The following is a 15,003-nucleotide window of genomic DNA, read 5'->3' on the forward strand; positions in this document are numbered from 1 at the left end:
TGTTAATTTTGTTACAATTAAGATAATTGTCGTTGGTAAACATTTACCATCATGCAGTTGTGCAGTATTACCTAACTCCATGAAGGCAAATCAACCCGTTCAGTTAATCCAAATGCATTTTGCAGCTCATTCACTTTGGCTGGCACATTTGTAAAGCCTTGCAGCTTAGAATCAACTGTTCTGGGTAAGCTTTTCATCCAGATGCCAGTTGTGTGGTTGGAGACAGAATAGATTCCATGGAGACAGGCTGGAAGAGGGGTTGTACGCTAGAGGTAGTGGGTGGTCCACAGCTCAAAGAACATGCTGGCTGGGCACAGTGCCTCATGCCTGTAATCCCAGCACTTTGGGAGGCAAAGGCAGGCGGATCACCTGAGGTCAGGAGTTTGAGACCAGCCTGGCCAACATGGAGAAACCCCGTCTTTATTAAAAATACAAAATTAGCCGGCCGTGGTGGTACATGCCTGTAATTCCAGCTACTCGGGAGGCTGAGGCAGAATTGCTTGAACCCTGGAGGTGGAGGCTGCGGTGAGCGGAGATCATGCCATTGCACTCCAGCCTGGGCAACAAGAGTAAAACTCCATCTCAAAATAAAAAAACAAACAAATAAAAAAACCCAGCTAAGCTAACATATGTAAGAGGAAAACTATAGTACCAGTGTTGAGTATTGGAGAGTGCATGTATAAATGTCACATCTGAGGACTATTCAACAGAGTTAAACGGTGTAGAGGACCAAAGCTAGAGACCATGGGAAAAAGGTTGGACAGAGTGGTCTTGGGGAAGCCTTAGACACTATGTTTTCCTTTTGTGGGACAGCTGGTAGGTACAAGATGGAGCTGGCATAAAAGGCCAGGAAGGGCTTCCAGAACAGTTCCTGATTTTTTTTTTTTAAATCTTTTCAGGTTCAGGTGCTGATAATATTGAATCTGAAAAATTTTAGACTCAAACTAATTTGCTAAGCTGTATCATATGGAAATTCAGGGTGTCAGGAAAACACTTGAACAAGTGTTGGCCTGATCCGAAGTTCCTTTCTGCACAGTATCTTTGCTTATTTTGCCCAGTACCCGATGCCACGTGGAAATGGAGTAGCTCTTAATTAAGGTAAGAATATGTGTTAGACCTCTTTACTTTCATGTTAAAATAACAATTCTGATTTCTAAAGCATATGAATCTGTTACTATGGAGAATTAGCAATCCACAACCCTGTGCAATTAACTTTTATCCAACTTCTATAAAAATCCTGGCTAAGATATTGTGATATTTAAAGAAAAGAGTCTACAGACATGCTATCCATTCTAGATATTTTCTATCCCCAGATCTAATTAGAGCACCAGAAGCCTACCAGGTACAGCTTAAATATATCAAGAAATGTGTTAAGAACTATATGAACAACTATAAGCTTTATGGAGGGATATAAAAGAAAATTAGGGTAACTAGAAAGACAAATTGTATTCCTGAATGGGAAGACTTAATGTCAGTTCTCTCTAACTTAATTTATAAATTAAATGACAAAAGAGACTAACACCTGGAGACTTGCTTGACCAGCTATAAAGACATGGCTACAATAATTTTCTTAAAAATGTATGGGCATAGGCATGGGCAAATAAATCAGTGGGATAGAATAAAAGAGTCCAGAAGCACATTTGAAAGAGAGAAATTGTGTATGAATGAGTATTTAATATATAACAAAGGTGACATTTTAAGTTAGTGGAGAAAGAGCTCAACAAATGGTTGGAAAAAATAACATTAAGGCCTCTGTCTTACTCTGCATAAAGAAATTTTTCTGTAATGATGTTGACACCATATAAAGAAATCTAAATGTATTACAGAGCTAATTAATGAAAAATTTATATATACATATTTTAAAACCCCACGTAATGAACTGAGTATAACAGAAAGCCCCAGAACTGTTAAGAGCAAAAGACTTGGTCATGTAAATATACAAAACTTGAGTAAAAGGAAACATAAACTAAGTTAAAAAAAAAATGAGAGATCAAATTCATAAAATTAGAGTCAGTATTCCTAATATATAAGGATGATGGCCAGATGTTTAGCAGTGACCTTGACCTGACCTCCTTTAGCCTCCACAGGGACTTGGGCCTTAGAGCAATCTCTCCTGCTGTACTGCATCATTCCTATTAGTACACACATCTCGAGCCAGATGCCACCCTATTTTTTCATTCTTCATGAAACACTTCTTCAAAGAGTGTTCTCTGTATTTTTTTTTTTTTCTTATTTCCTCACCACCTATTTGCTTTAACTCACTTCAGTCTGGCTACTGCCCCAATTACTCCACTGAAATCGTTTTTGCTAAGGTCAACAGTGATCTCTGTACCACCATATTCAATGGGCACCTTTAAACTCTCGTATTATGTGACCTTTCAGAAACATTTGACCCAGTTGGCTACTGCCTTCTTGAAACTCTTGACTTTCATGAAACATACTCTCTTCCTCCATTCTTACATTTTAAATACTGAAGTTCTCCCAAGCTAGGTACTAGGTAGTAACCTCTTTTTTTTTTTTTAAATTCAAACTCTTTCCCTAAGTGATTACATGGTAAGTGTTCTTAGTAAAAAGCAACAAAAACTGCTCCTACCTGATATAAGCAAAAAAGGGGTTTATTATAAGAATAGTAGGTAGTTGAGCTATAGACTGAGACACAGAGGTTTTGGAGTGAAAAATCACATCTAGAATCACTACCCACAACTAATCAGATGACACTCCTGCTGAAACTGATGCAAGGGCTGGATGCAGTAGCCTACATCATTGATATCACTGGCTTGGAAACTATCACTGCTAGCCTCACTGCCTTCATTACCCCAGAAATTCAGGCCCCTGTCGCTACTTCCAGAGAAGGGTTCTCATCATTCCAGATGTTCTGCATCACTAGTGTCTAATTCAAAATATGGAGCAGTTGCATCTGATTGGCACAGCTTAAGTCATGTGCCCACGCCTGAGCTTCAACGAAGACCAGGAAAGAGTATAGTAAACTTTTGTTTCCATAGAAGGAAGTAGGCTCTACCTCCTACCAGGTGGAGAAGTCCGCAAACATAAGGGGACTCAGATGCTGAATATTTAATAGTTTAAAATTTAAACTTTAGATGAATTATAAAAGTCTAAAATTATTCATTTTCATGACTTAAAATACTATTTATATGCATTCAGCCCTCAAATTTATAAATTAAGCCGAGACATATAAGTCCAAAATTATTCATTCTCATGACTTAAAATACTATTTATGTGCGGTCAGCCCTCAAATTTATAAATTAAGCCAAGACTTCTCCTTGGAATTATTCAACTGCCTGTATGACATCTCAGAAGCACACAAACATTTCAAATATAATACACCCCAACCAAACTTTTGATATACACTCCCCTACTCCCCATGTATACTCCCATCCATCCAGTCTCATAAGAAATCTAGGAGTAAAGGCCAGGTGCAGTGGCTCACACCTGTAATCTCAGGACTCTGGGAGGCTGAGGCAGGCAGATCACCTGAGGTCAGGAGTTCAAGAACAGCCTGGCCAACATAGTGAAACCCGTCTGCACTCAAAATACAAAAATTAGCCAGGCGTGGTGGTGCAAGCCTGTAGTCCCAGCTACTTGGGAGGCTGAGACAGGAAGATCACTTGAACCCACTAGGCAGCGGTTGCAGTGAGCTGAGATCATACCTCTGTATTCCAACTTAGGTGACAGAATGAGACTCTGTCTCAAAAAAATAAGACTATATATATATATATATATATATATATATATATGCCTCTTTGACTCCTCTCTCATCCCCATATGCAAACATTCAGAAAGTTCTGGGGAAACCACTGCAAAACATACCTTGGGTCCATCTGTTTCAGGGGTTGGTCAAATTTCCAATTTGGAACTCGAAGCCCTTAACACCCTTTGCCTGATGATATCCTCTCTCTGGAGAAACATGGTATTACTGCACCAAAGCACATCATATCAGGATTTTTAACCTTTCTCAAAAAATAATTTTCATAGGTGGTAACAAGTGTGAAATGCTCATGAGTAATCTCTTCAAAGTTGTGTTTACTTGGTATTTAATATTGCTTTTAAATAACAAAAGGACCTGCCCATTAAACCTGCTAAACTGCCAATCATGTTTGTCCCAAGAACACCTTGAAAAACAAAATCACTCACCCCACCCCAACTCTGAGATAATCAATTGTAGGCAAAACCCTGTGTCCATGCCTGCTCTTCCTAAAAATAAAAAAAGGATGGGGCCTGGAACTACCGAGATATATTAAAATAGAACAACTCATAAACAAAGAGGGAGCTGGGCATGGTGTTGAGCACCTGTAGTTCCAGCTACTCCAGAACCTGAGGCAAGAGGATCACTTGAGCCCAGTTCAAGGCTGTAGTGACCTATGAGCATGCCACTATAACCAAGTATTCAAAAGAAATAAATGAAGACAAATTTCAAATAATTTCAGTTGAAATAATTTCACAGTTTTAAACAATAAGTCTGCTGTAAATACATTATGTAATATATCTTTTTTTTTTTTCTCTTAGAGACAGGATTTCACCATGTTGCCCAGGTTGGTCTCAAACTCCTGGGCTCAAGCGATCCTCCCGCCTTGGCCTCCCAAAGTGCTGGGATTACAGGCATGAGCCACTGTACTCAGCCACATTACCTATAATATATCTTAAAGCCAAATTATGTTGAATTCACAAGTAACAAATGTTCATCGAGAAAAATGAGAAAATACAGATAAGCAAGAAGAAAATAAAAGCATTGATAGTCCTAATCACAATTAACATTTTGGTGTTAAACCCATTTTATTTCTAAGCGTGTATACGCACACACGCATTTCCCTCCCCATACTATTATTTCATTTGACATTCAATCTATATCTATATCTATATATTTTTTTTTTGAGACGGAGTCTCGCCCTGTCACCCAGGCTGGAATGCTGTGGCGTGATCTTGGCTCACCACAAACTCCACCTCCCGGGTTCAGGCGATTCTTCTGCCTCAGCTGGCATAACAGGCACCTGCCACCACATCTGGCTAAATTTTGTATTTTTAGTAGGCATGGGGTTTCACCATGTTGGCCATGCTGGTCTTGGAACTCCTGACCTCAGGTGATCCGCCTGCCTCAGCCTCTCAGAGTGCTGGGATTACAGGCGTGAGCCACCACCCCCGACCCTCATTTCTTTTAATAGATATGAATTTAAAAATGTATGCTTTAGTATTCACACATGTCCGATGCAACATATTTAACCAGTCATCTCCAGAAACGTTGTTCCAATTTAGACGTTCACCAAATTGGCCTGAGTGCTTTTTTCTTCCAATGCATTGCGCACTTATAATTTAGAACAAGTGACCAAAACGCTTAAGAGCCCATCACGCAAATTGTTATCTGCTGGAAATCTACCTTAGGCTGTGGACGCTGGCGGCCGAAATCTGATCCGGGGTTGCCAAGACAACCTCAGAGCCCAGGGCGCTGCCAAGAGCCCTGTCGAGTGCAGCTCGAGCGCCGACGTCGCCAATGTGACGCACAGTGATGACGCAGCAGGCAAGTTCGTCAGAATGGTCCTCCGCGGGCTACGCCCTGCATCACTGACTTCCAGGCGCTTTCCTCTTGGAAGTGGCGACTGCTGCGGGGCTGAGCGCTGGTCTCACGCGGCTCGGCAGTCAGGTTGGCGGCGCGATGAGGCGCAGCAAGGCCGACGTGGAGCGGTACATCGCCTGGGTGCAGGGCTCCGCCCCGTCGCCTAGAAAGGTGAGTGGGTCTCGAAGAGACCGACGGCCTCGACCTGGCCGGGCGGCGGTCTGGCGCGGGTCAGGCGTCATGGCTCCCGACGGGCTCCCTGGCGCGCTCTGTTGAGGCGCCGGCCCGCTAGCGCAGTCCTGTGGGCGGCGTGGCGCTTGCAAGCGCAGGGAGAGTCCTCGGGGGACCGCGGTGGACGGGAGACCGTTGGCGCCGGCGCTTCCTCTTTCTCTCGGCTTGTTCCCGACGGTGCTCGCTCGTGGGCCCGCCCTGGCCCAGGCTTTCTGGCCGCTTTCTGGCCGATGGCGCGCCGCGTAGTACCGGCGCGGCCTAGTTCTCGGGGGCTTGGGCACCCGGGTGCTATATCGGCGGGTTTCTTCCCATCTCCTGGACATTTACTTTATATGCTGCGGCGGAGGTCGTACCTCTTTGGCCTGGAGGAACCCAGTGGGGACTGACAAAGCTCCGGGGTGAGCTTTGGCGGCTGTGCTTTTGCCCTTAAAAATATTCTTCGTCTGTAATCCGAGCACTTTGGGAGGCCGAGAGACCAGCCTGACCAATATGGTGAAAATCCGTCTCTAATAAAAATACAAAAATGAGCTGGGCGTGGTGGCAGGCGCCTGTAGTCCCACCTACTCGGTAGGCTGAGACAGGAGAATTGCTTGAACCATGGAGGCAGAGGTTGTGGTGAGCAGAGATTGCGCCACTGCACTCCAGCCTGTGTGACAGAGCGAGACTACGTCTCCAAAAAAAAAAAAAAAAAGGAAAAAAAATAATTCTTTCTCTAGTTTTTCTTTTTCCAGATGGCTTCTGTTTAGTTTTTGTATGTTCTGTCAAGTTGGTTTCTTATTCTGCAGCTGATTCCTACTTCTCAAGGGCTACTTGACAGCTCTTATTTTTATTTTTATTTTTTTAGAATAGGGTCTTGCTGTGTTGCCCAGGCTGGCATCAAATTTTTGGGCATAAATGATCCTCCTACCTCTGTTTCCTGAGTACTTAGGACTACAGGCAGGCACCTTTGACAGCTGTTAGTTGTTTTTTCTGCCCTTTACATCTATATACTTCTGAGTAACACACATATATACTTTTGTTATTTTTAATTCCCTTTCTCCCATTTTAGACATTTTCTTTTCTTTTTTTTTTTTTTTTTGAGACGGAGTCTCGCTTTATCCCGCAGGCTGGAGTGCAGTGGCGCGATCTCGGCTCACTGTAAACTCTCCCTCCCGGGTTCACGCCATTCTCCTGCCCCAGCCTGTAGCTGGGATTACAGGCACCCGCCATTATGCTTGGCTGATTTTTGTATTTTTGTGGAGACGGGGTTTCACCATGTTAGCCAGGCTGGTCTCAAATTCCTGACCTCAGGTGATCCGCCCACTTCGGCCTCCCAAAGTGCTGGGATTACAGGCATGAACCACTGCACCCAGCTCTATTTTTTGTTTTGTGATAGGAAATTATAAAACATGGAATTATGCATTTGTCAGGCTTTAAAAAAAACTTTTAAGTGAATGAAAATGGCGTATTTGAACATAAACTTAGGACAGGTTTTTACTGCTTTTGAAAAAATGTTGGAAAATATTTCTGTATGAAAAGTAAAACAACTTTTAATTTTTTTTTAGATGTCAATGAACGGATTCTATTTTGCAAAGCTGTATTATGAAGCTAAAGAATATGATCTTGCTAAAAAGTAAGCACAAACTGTAACATGTATTCGTTTTTTAAAAATCAATGCCCTTTCTCATTTTTTTCTTTGAAATAGGTAAAAATATGTTCTTAGTAGTTCTTCCTAAGTGTATTCTGGAATAAGGGATTTATCACTCAGACTGATGCTAAGGACCAGCCTAGATTCCATTGAGATTGAAACGGTAATTAGTGTTTTCTGCATGCTGCTGCTTGTTTATACCAAGGGCAAGCACAATTTCTAAAAATTGTCTTCTGTTGGAGTAAAAGAGGACCATGCCTATATCTTAATTTGTTTTTGGTTAAATATCTGATACCTTAATCAGATGAAAAATAGCAATGAATAAAAAATTAAACTGTAAGTGTAAGGCCGGAGAATAGCTTGTATAAAAGATCTTTAATTGACACAGTATGTGATGCTCTAAGGCTCTATCCTAGGGATAAGAAGCTTGGTGATTCTGATTTCCTGACTTGGAGTGGATTAAAGCAGGAAATTAAGAGGGAGGCAGGCTTTTTTTTTTTTTTTTTTTTTTTTTTTTTTTTTTTTTTTTTTTTTTTTTTTTAAGGCAGTATCTGTCTCTCTTGCTCAGGTTGGAGTGCAGCAGCTGACTCCATCTTTGCTCACTGTAACCTCTGCCTTCTGGGCTCAAGAGATCTTCCCACCTCAGCGCCCCAAGTAGCTGGGGATACAGATGCGCACCACCACACCTGGCTAAGGTTTGCATTTTTTGGTAGAGACAGGTGTCACTATGTTGCCCAGGCTAGTCTTGAACTTCTGAGCACAGCAGTCTGCCTGCCTCGGCCTCCCATAGTGTTGGGACTACAGGTGTGTGTTACTGCTTCTGCTGGGAGGCAGGCTTTTAAAGGCATCCAAAGGAAGATGGAAATGCTGGTAAGAAAGGAAAATGGTGGTACATAAATTATGTAACTAGCAGCACTGTGACTGTTAACTCTTGTACCTTTTTACTGTGAGACTTTAATCCCTTAGTTTAGGTCTGGCCTAATTTCTCTGATTGTAATACTGTCAAGGAACCTAGAGGATATTTACTTATTTTAGTTGTTACTTGATTTGAGAAATGGAAATTTCCTGTATTTGGTACTGTAATTAGTAATTTTTCTTCTGTTCGATTTTAGCTGGATATAGTACTGTTAGAAATTACTTTCTTGCTTAAAGGGTAAATGTATTTCCCTTTGTTTGGGAAATTGTTGCTGTTTAGTATTTTGCATTATGACAACTTTAAAAATGTTTACTATAATCACTTCTAATTTATTTGCAAAACTGTTAGTGCTTTATTAAAATGTGATCAGGAAGAAGAAGCAATTTATATGTTCATTTCTTATGTGTGGATAACACTGGAGAAAAATTTGGTAAATATGACATTTAATGGTAAAATGAGTATGTGGTCAACTCTATGTACGTGTTTTTAAGTATTACCCATTTCTTTCTATGAATACTTTTGAGTTATCTGCATAAATAGTGGTAGTTTTGAGTAACAATATAAACGAGTTTAGTGGTTGCTTTGGTTTAAGATGTATTCTTCGGTTAGCATTTAAAAGTACAGTTGTAAGTTTAATTTACTTTTGTATTACTTTTAAAAAACAGATACATATGTACTTACATTAATGGGCAAGAGAGGGATCCCAAAGCTCATAGATTTCTGGGTCTTCTTTATGAATTGGAAGAAAACACAGACAAAGCCGTTGGATGTTACAGGGTAAGTTATAGGATTCAAATATAGCCTTTGCATAGCCAAACACATGATGCCCAGAGAAATTTATATAAGTAAGTCAAATATATTTTATGAATATCATAAAACAGGCATTGGTATCGTAGTACAATTATGTGACACAGCTTGGAACAGCTATAGAATTGTTTAACACCTATAAATTGTAAGTCTAACACGGTCAGAAATGGTGTTCTTTTGTGTTTTTTGCATTCAAATGACACAAATATAATTTTTATTTGATTCATTTCCAGAAAATTCCAAGACACTTTTATTTTAACACCTTTGAAGTAACATGTTTTCTCTAGAAGTAGAATTTTTTAAGGGTTGGAGTGATCATTTTTTAACCTTTATATATAAGTATATATACTCCTACATACATACAATTTATTTACTAATCTTTAATTTCTTTTCTGATATTAGCGTTCAGTGGAATTAAACCCAACACAAAAAGATCTTGTGTTGAAGATTGCAGAATTGCTTTGTAAAAATGATGTTACTGATGGAAGAGCAAAATACTGGGTTGAAAGAGCAGCTAAACTTTTCCCAGGAAGTCCTGCAGTTTATAAACTAAAGGTAAACAAACAAAACATAAAGGGAGAAAAGACATAACCATTTCTAATATTTGGAGTTTAAATTACTTTTCAATAGCAAACCTTAAGCCCAGGTGTTTGTGTTTCCTTTAAAATTTTTCTTTTAAAAAGTGTATTAAAACCTTTCTGAGCATCTACTGTCTTATTAGGCATAGTTATACTTTATAAGTGACATCTCATTTACCCTTCTGAAATAATTAATATTTTAGGGATTTTACAGTTTAGTAGCTGTAAACTAAGTAGAGCTAAGATTTACATTAAGTTCTGTCTGGTATCCAATTTTTGCTTCTTTAAGTGAAAATTACCTACAGGATGACAATTTAGGGATATTTTAAAGAAGAGTTTTCTAATAACTATTGTCTGAAAGTAGAAGGGATTGTATTTTGAGATAGTAAGGTTTTCAAGCAAAAGATAAAAGGTGGTTTCTCTAGTATATAAGACGTAATTACTAAAAATGGTAGGAAGTTCTTGCTAGTGTGTTGACTGGTCCTGATATTCTTTATAGAGTAAAATATAGTTTACTAAGTAACTGTTCTGGAGAAAATCTACACAAATATGTTTGGCAAACATTTAAAATGTATATTGTAATGTTTTATATATTAATGTATACTTTATTGTGTATGTACAATATTAAATTATAAATGTATATTTGCCTTTAGCCTCCTCCTACCCCCATTATATATGTTTCTGATAGAAATGTAAAAAATTTTAATTTTGAAATAATTATAGATTTTTTTGCACAGGAAGTTGCAAAGATTGTACAGAAAGATCCTATATGCTACTTCATTTTTCCCCAGTGCTTATACAGGTTGAGCGTTTAAAATCCGAAATCCTAAATGCTCCAAAATCTGAAATTTTTTGAGCACTGACATGGTGCTCAAAGGAAATGCTCATTAGAAAATTTTGGATTTCAGATTTTCAGATTTGAGATGCTCTACCTGCTAAGTATCCTGCAAATATTCCAAAGTCTGAAAAAATTCAAAATCTGAAATACTTCTGGTCTCAAGCATTTTGGATAAGGGATACTCAACCTGTTTAACCCGACCAAAGCACAATATGAAAATCAGGAATTTTGACATTGGTACAATGTGTATGTATAGTTTTCTTTCATTTTATCACGTGTAGATTCATACCACCACTGCCGTCAAGATACAGAACTACTCTATTACCACAGAGATCTTCCTCATGCTGCCCCTTTTGTAGTCATGCTACTTACTTCTCTTCACTATGCCTGACCTCTGGCAACCATTAATCTGTTCTCCATCTTTATACTTTGGTGATTTCAAAATGTTATGTAAATGTCATCATGAAGTGTGTGACTTTTTTTTTTCTTTTTTCATTTTTTTTGAGACAGAGTCTTGCTCTGTTGCCCAGGTTGGAGTTCACTGGCGCAATCTCAGCTCACTGCCACCTCCACCTCCCAGGTTCAAGCGATTCTCCTGCCTCAGCCTTCCGGGTAGCTGGGACTACAGGCACATGTTACCATGTCCCACTTATTTTTGTATTTTTAGTAGAAACAGGGTTTCACCATGTTGGCCTGGCTGGTCTTGAACTCCTGACCTCACGTGATCTGCCCGCCCCAGCCTCCCAAAGTGCTAGGATTACAGGCGTGAGCCACCGCGCCCGGCCAAGCATGTGACCTTTTGAGGTTGGCTTGTTCAGTCAGCATAATACCATTTGTGATCCATATAAGTTTTGTATATCCATAGTTGGTTCCTTTACTTCTGAGTAGTATTTCATGGTCCACAATTTAACCATCCACTATTTTTTTTTTTTTTTGAGACAGTCTTGCTCTGTCGCCCATGCTGGAGTGCAGTGGTGCTATCTCGGCTCACTGCAACTTCTGCCTCCCGGGTTCTCAGGTGATCCACCCACTTCGGCCTCCCAAAGTGCTGGGATTACGGGTGTGAGCCACTGTGCCCAGCCTTAACCATTCACTTTTGAGGGGCATTTTGGTTATTTCTAGGTTTTGGCTATTGTTCATCTGCTATGAACAGTCATGTACAGATTTTTGAAGCTGAAAAAGCATTGAAAATGCTTCCAAAGATAAAAATTACTGATAAGTTTTTCTCCCCAGTAATAAGCAGCTGGATTTTAAATATTAGTCTAAAACGTGAGGTCTAATTGTGCAGATTTCTTTACTCTCTTAGGAGTTATGCCTCAAACATAATTCCCATATTGGGCGTGGCAATTCAGTTAATCTGGTGTCGGTAGTGTTAAAGAACATATGTAATGATAGGGGATTCTTTTCTTGCAGTATAACAAGTTAGATACTTTGAAGCATTCTTTAAAGATTTTCTTTAATAACTTGAAGGCACTGTTACACCTTTCCTGTATCAGATTTTTTTTTTTTTTTTTGGAATTGAAATCCATGAGATTTATAACTGTCATGCAGAGTAATTCCATTTCTCCTAACATTTAAGGCTTGCTAAGGTAAACAGTTTCTGACGTTTGTTTAATGAATGAGAGTATTACTGTTGAGAAGGCTTTTTCTCTCAAGTATGAGATAGAACTTTTTAAAAGCACTCATAGTGGTTTTTAAAAAAATTTTTAACATAGAGTCAAAGACTAGGGCTTTTGCAATAGGGAGAGGCCAGGGTATCATCCGTCTCATCCAGAAGAGGAGAAATTGATAAAGGAGAGAGGGGAATGAAATACAGAGTACTAATGGGCGGCTTGGTCTTGAGAGTTGGGGAAAGACGAATTTAAGTAGGTAAGGTAAAATGGAATTTATGTGTGATAGCATCAAGTTTCTCAGTGAAGGATGAATCTAGGTTATAGGTTGAAAGTGAGGGTCAAAGGAAGGTATGGGGAAGCTGAGGAAATAGGAGGAGGTATGAAGTGTCAGGGAGTGGAGAAAGTGAGTCTGTTAGTACTAAAATGATATTTTGTTTTAGGCAGCACCAGTTTGATGGTTGAGATAACGAAAATGAAATCAGTTAGCTTGGGGTTATGATTTCCCAAATCTAAGCACACAGAAACCAGTTAGGAGGGTTCTTCTGAGGAAAAGAGGGAATTAGTTGAAGGAATCTGTAAGCAAACAGTAATTATGGATATAAGGGATTATAGCATTTTTTGCCTGACAGAAGAAAGTGTGTGTATTTATATGTGTTTACAGGTGTTTAAAACTTGATGATGTTATTGTCTTGAAGGGAACTTGTCATGTGGTGGAGAAGTATATTTCTGAAAGTAAGGGTATGTAGGCCCTCAGTGAGGTGGAAGAATAAGAAGGGTGGTATGGTGGTTTCGGTGGTATGACCAAAATACAGATTTTGAAGACTTGTGTCAGTGGCAAGTGGATGTTTGAGGTTGGAGTGGAGGATAACATCACTGGAGATGAGGTGATTAAGGAACTGAGTAGTCAGCCTGGGCCACATGGCAAGACCCCATCTCTACAGAACGTTAAAAAAAAATTAGCCGGGCATGGTGGTGCATGCCTGTGCTCCTAGCTTCTTGAGAGGCTGATGGAAGAGCATCGCAAATGAGAAGTGAGTGGCCACAAACCCTACTTCCTCTCCTTGTATGTAAGTTCAGAGAGAAAAAGCCATCATGGTAGTGGGGGTTATCCTGAGATGATACTGTCTTCATTTAAGGTCAGGAGGTGATGACAGTACTTTGAGATGATGATGAAGGTAACAGAACAGTGGGAGGAGAGGGGATGCAGGATTGAGTCAGATTTAAGGAGATACAGAGCAGTTTGAAGATAAAGACCTTGTTGCTGAGGATTGACTGGGGAGGTCTAGGCTTCTGGTGGTGACTCAGTTGGACAGGGATGTGTGGCAATAGTCGTGGTAGTCTCTGAAGAGAGTGTGAGCTACTGCAGTAATCACAGATGCTTTTCTTCACATACAGTTCTTGAGGCTTAGTTTCTGGGTTGTAAGCAACTCTCAGAAGGGACGAATAAGGTATATAGGATGGTGTTTTTGGTGGCATCATCGTAAAACTAGACATAGTGGAATGGTGCTCTTTGGGAGCATGACTTGTTTAAAATTGCACAAGTGTTAATCTAATAATTTTTCTTTTTCCCCTCTAAATAGGAACAGCTTCTAGATTGTGAAGGTGAAGATGGATGGAATAAACTTTTTGACTTGATTCAGTCAGAACTTTATGTAAGACCTGATGATGTCCATGTGAATATCCGGCTAGTGGAGTTGTATCGCTCAAATAAAAGATTGAAGGATGCTGTGGCCCACTGCCATGAGGCAGGGAGGAACACAGCTTTGCGTTCAAGTTTAGAATGGAATTCGTGTGTTGTACAGACCCTTAAGGTAGATAAAAGCTATTGGGTCTTTACATTTCTATGTAGGCAATTAGCATACATCTTTTTGTACTAAAGCAGCAGTGCCCTGCTGGACTTAAATTTCTTTTATTTATGTAGAACAGTTATAAAATGAAATTTTTACCAGGGGATCAGTTAAATTTATAATGGGAAGATTGGGGAGATAACTATGATAAGTGTATATATTTTTGGTGTTTTCATTTTAAGGTTGATGTAAAAATCAATATAGTTTTACAAACGTGGTTGGAGTGAGAAAAGGAATTTGTAGGCATAAAATGGTTAATTTCTTAACATTTGATTAAGTTTTGTAACTTACTGTTAATTCCACAAAATAGGAATATCTGGAGTCTTTACAGTGTTTGGAGTCTGATAAAAGTGACTGGCGAGCAACCAATACAGACTTACTGCTGGCCTATGCTAATCTTATGCTTCTTACGCTTTCCACTAGAGACGTGCAGGAAAGTAGAGAATTACTGGAAAGGTACGTTGACTTTGAGGAGAATGTTTTAGTATAAATTGCAGTTTTTCTTTTTGCAGTAAGTTCATTGCTGTAAACTTCTTTACTGAATCATTATTTCTATAATGTACCTAAGAGTTATAGTTAATACAGTGAACCACTAGGAGGCAATCTTATTTTTCTTCTTTTATGGGGAAGTTCTAATTGGTTTTATGTGACTTTCCTTTTTAGAGAACTCTTATAGTTCAAGCTTGATTAAAATTAGCGTTATGGTTAAATACTCAGTTTTGTCATGGTCAAGCTTAAAATGAATGTTCTAACTGCATTTCATATTTTATTTTTTATAATAGTATAATCTTGAGTGAAAATTAAAGTTCATCTGTCATCAGATGGCTAGGTTCACATGTACTAGTATAAGCACTTAGCATCACTAGTATTTCAGAGAATACTGTTTTAGCTAAGAAACAAAAGAACTCAACTATGTGATTTACCTTTTTTCCTAAATTTTGATTTTGAAAACCAGTGTCTCCATTTTGAAAATAAATTCC

The 15,003-nt window shown here is 39.3% G+C and overlaps 2 protein-coding genes across 6 annotated transcripts in view; one reads left to right on the forward strand and one right to left on the reverse strand.

The window, feature by feature from the left end:
- The window catches only part of LOC129030880 (large ribosomal subunit protein uL30m), a 33,358-nt gene extending 27,072 nt beyond the window's left edge, over positions 1-6,286 (reverse strand). Inside the window, exons 1-2 of one of the 2 annotated variants that reach the window (XM_063649218.1) lie at positions 5,390-5,502; positions 3,829-3,934 (exon numbers count right to left, since the gene is read on the reverse strand). The gene's annotated coding sequence lies outside the window, so the exon portion shown is untranslated. Of the gene's footprint in view, positions 1-3,828; positions 3,935-5,389 lie in introns of both variants that reach the window. The other variant, XM_054476729.2, reaches the window with a different exon arrangement.
- Positions 5,513-15,003, forward strand: part of LOC129030865 (E3 SUMO-protein ligase RanBP2-like) — a 39,444-nt gene continuing 29,953 nt past the window's right edge. The window contains exons 1-6 of one of the 4 annotated variants that reach the window (XM_054476651.2): positions 5,513-5,737; positions 7,342-7,409; positions 9,006-9,117; positions 9,550-9,702; positions 13,757-13,987; positions 14,334-14,479. In XM_054476651.2, the coding sequence (XP_054332626.1) occupies positions 5,666-5,737; positions 7,342-7,409; positions 9,006-9,117; positions 9,550-9,702; positions 13,757-13,987; positions 14,334-14,479 (782 nt within the window). In that variant the 5' untranslated portion in view covers positions 5,513-5,665. Of the gene's footprint in view, positions 5,738-7,341; positions 7,410-7,973; positions 8,120-9,005; positions 9,118-9,549; positions 9,703-13,756; positions 13,988-14,333; positions 14,480-15,003 lie in introns of those variants that run through there. The other 3 variants (XM_063649135.1, XM_054476654.2, XM_054476650.2) reach the window with 3 other exon arrangements.

The sequence above is a fragment of the Pongo pygmaeus genome, chromosome 12 (genome assembly GCF_028885625.2).
Source record: "Pongo pygmaeus isolate AG05252 chromosome 12, NHGRI_mPonPyg2-v2.0_pri, whole genome shotgun sequence".
Taxonomy (NCBI): Eukaryota; Metazoa; Chordata; class Mammalia; order Primates; family Hominidae; genus Pongo; species Pongo pygmaeus.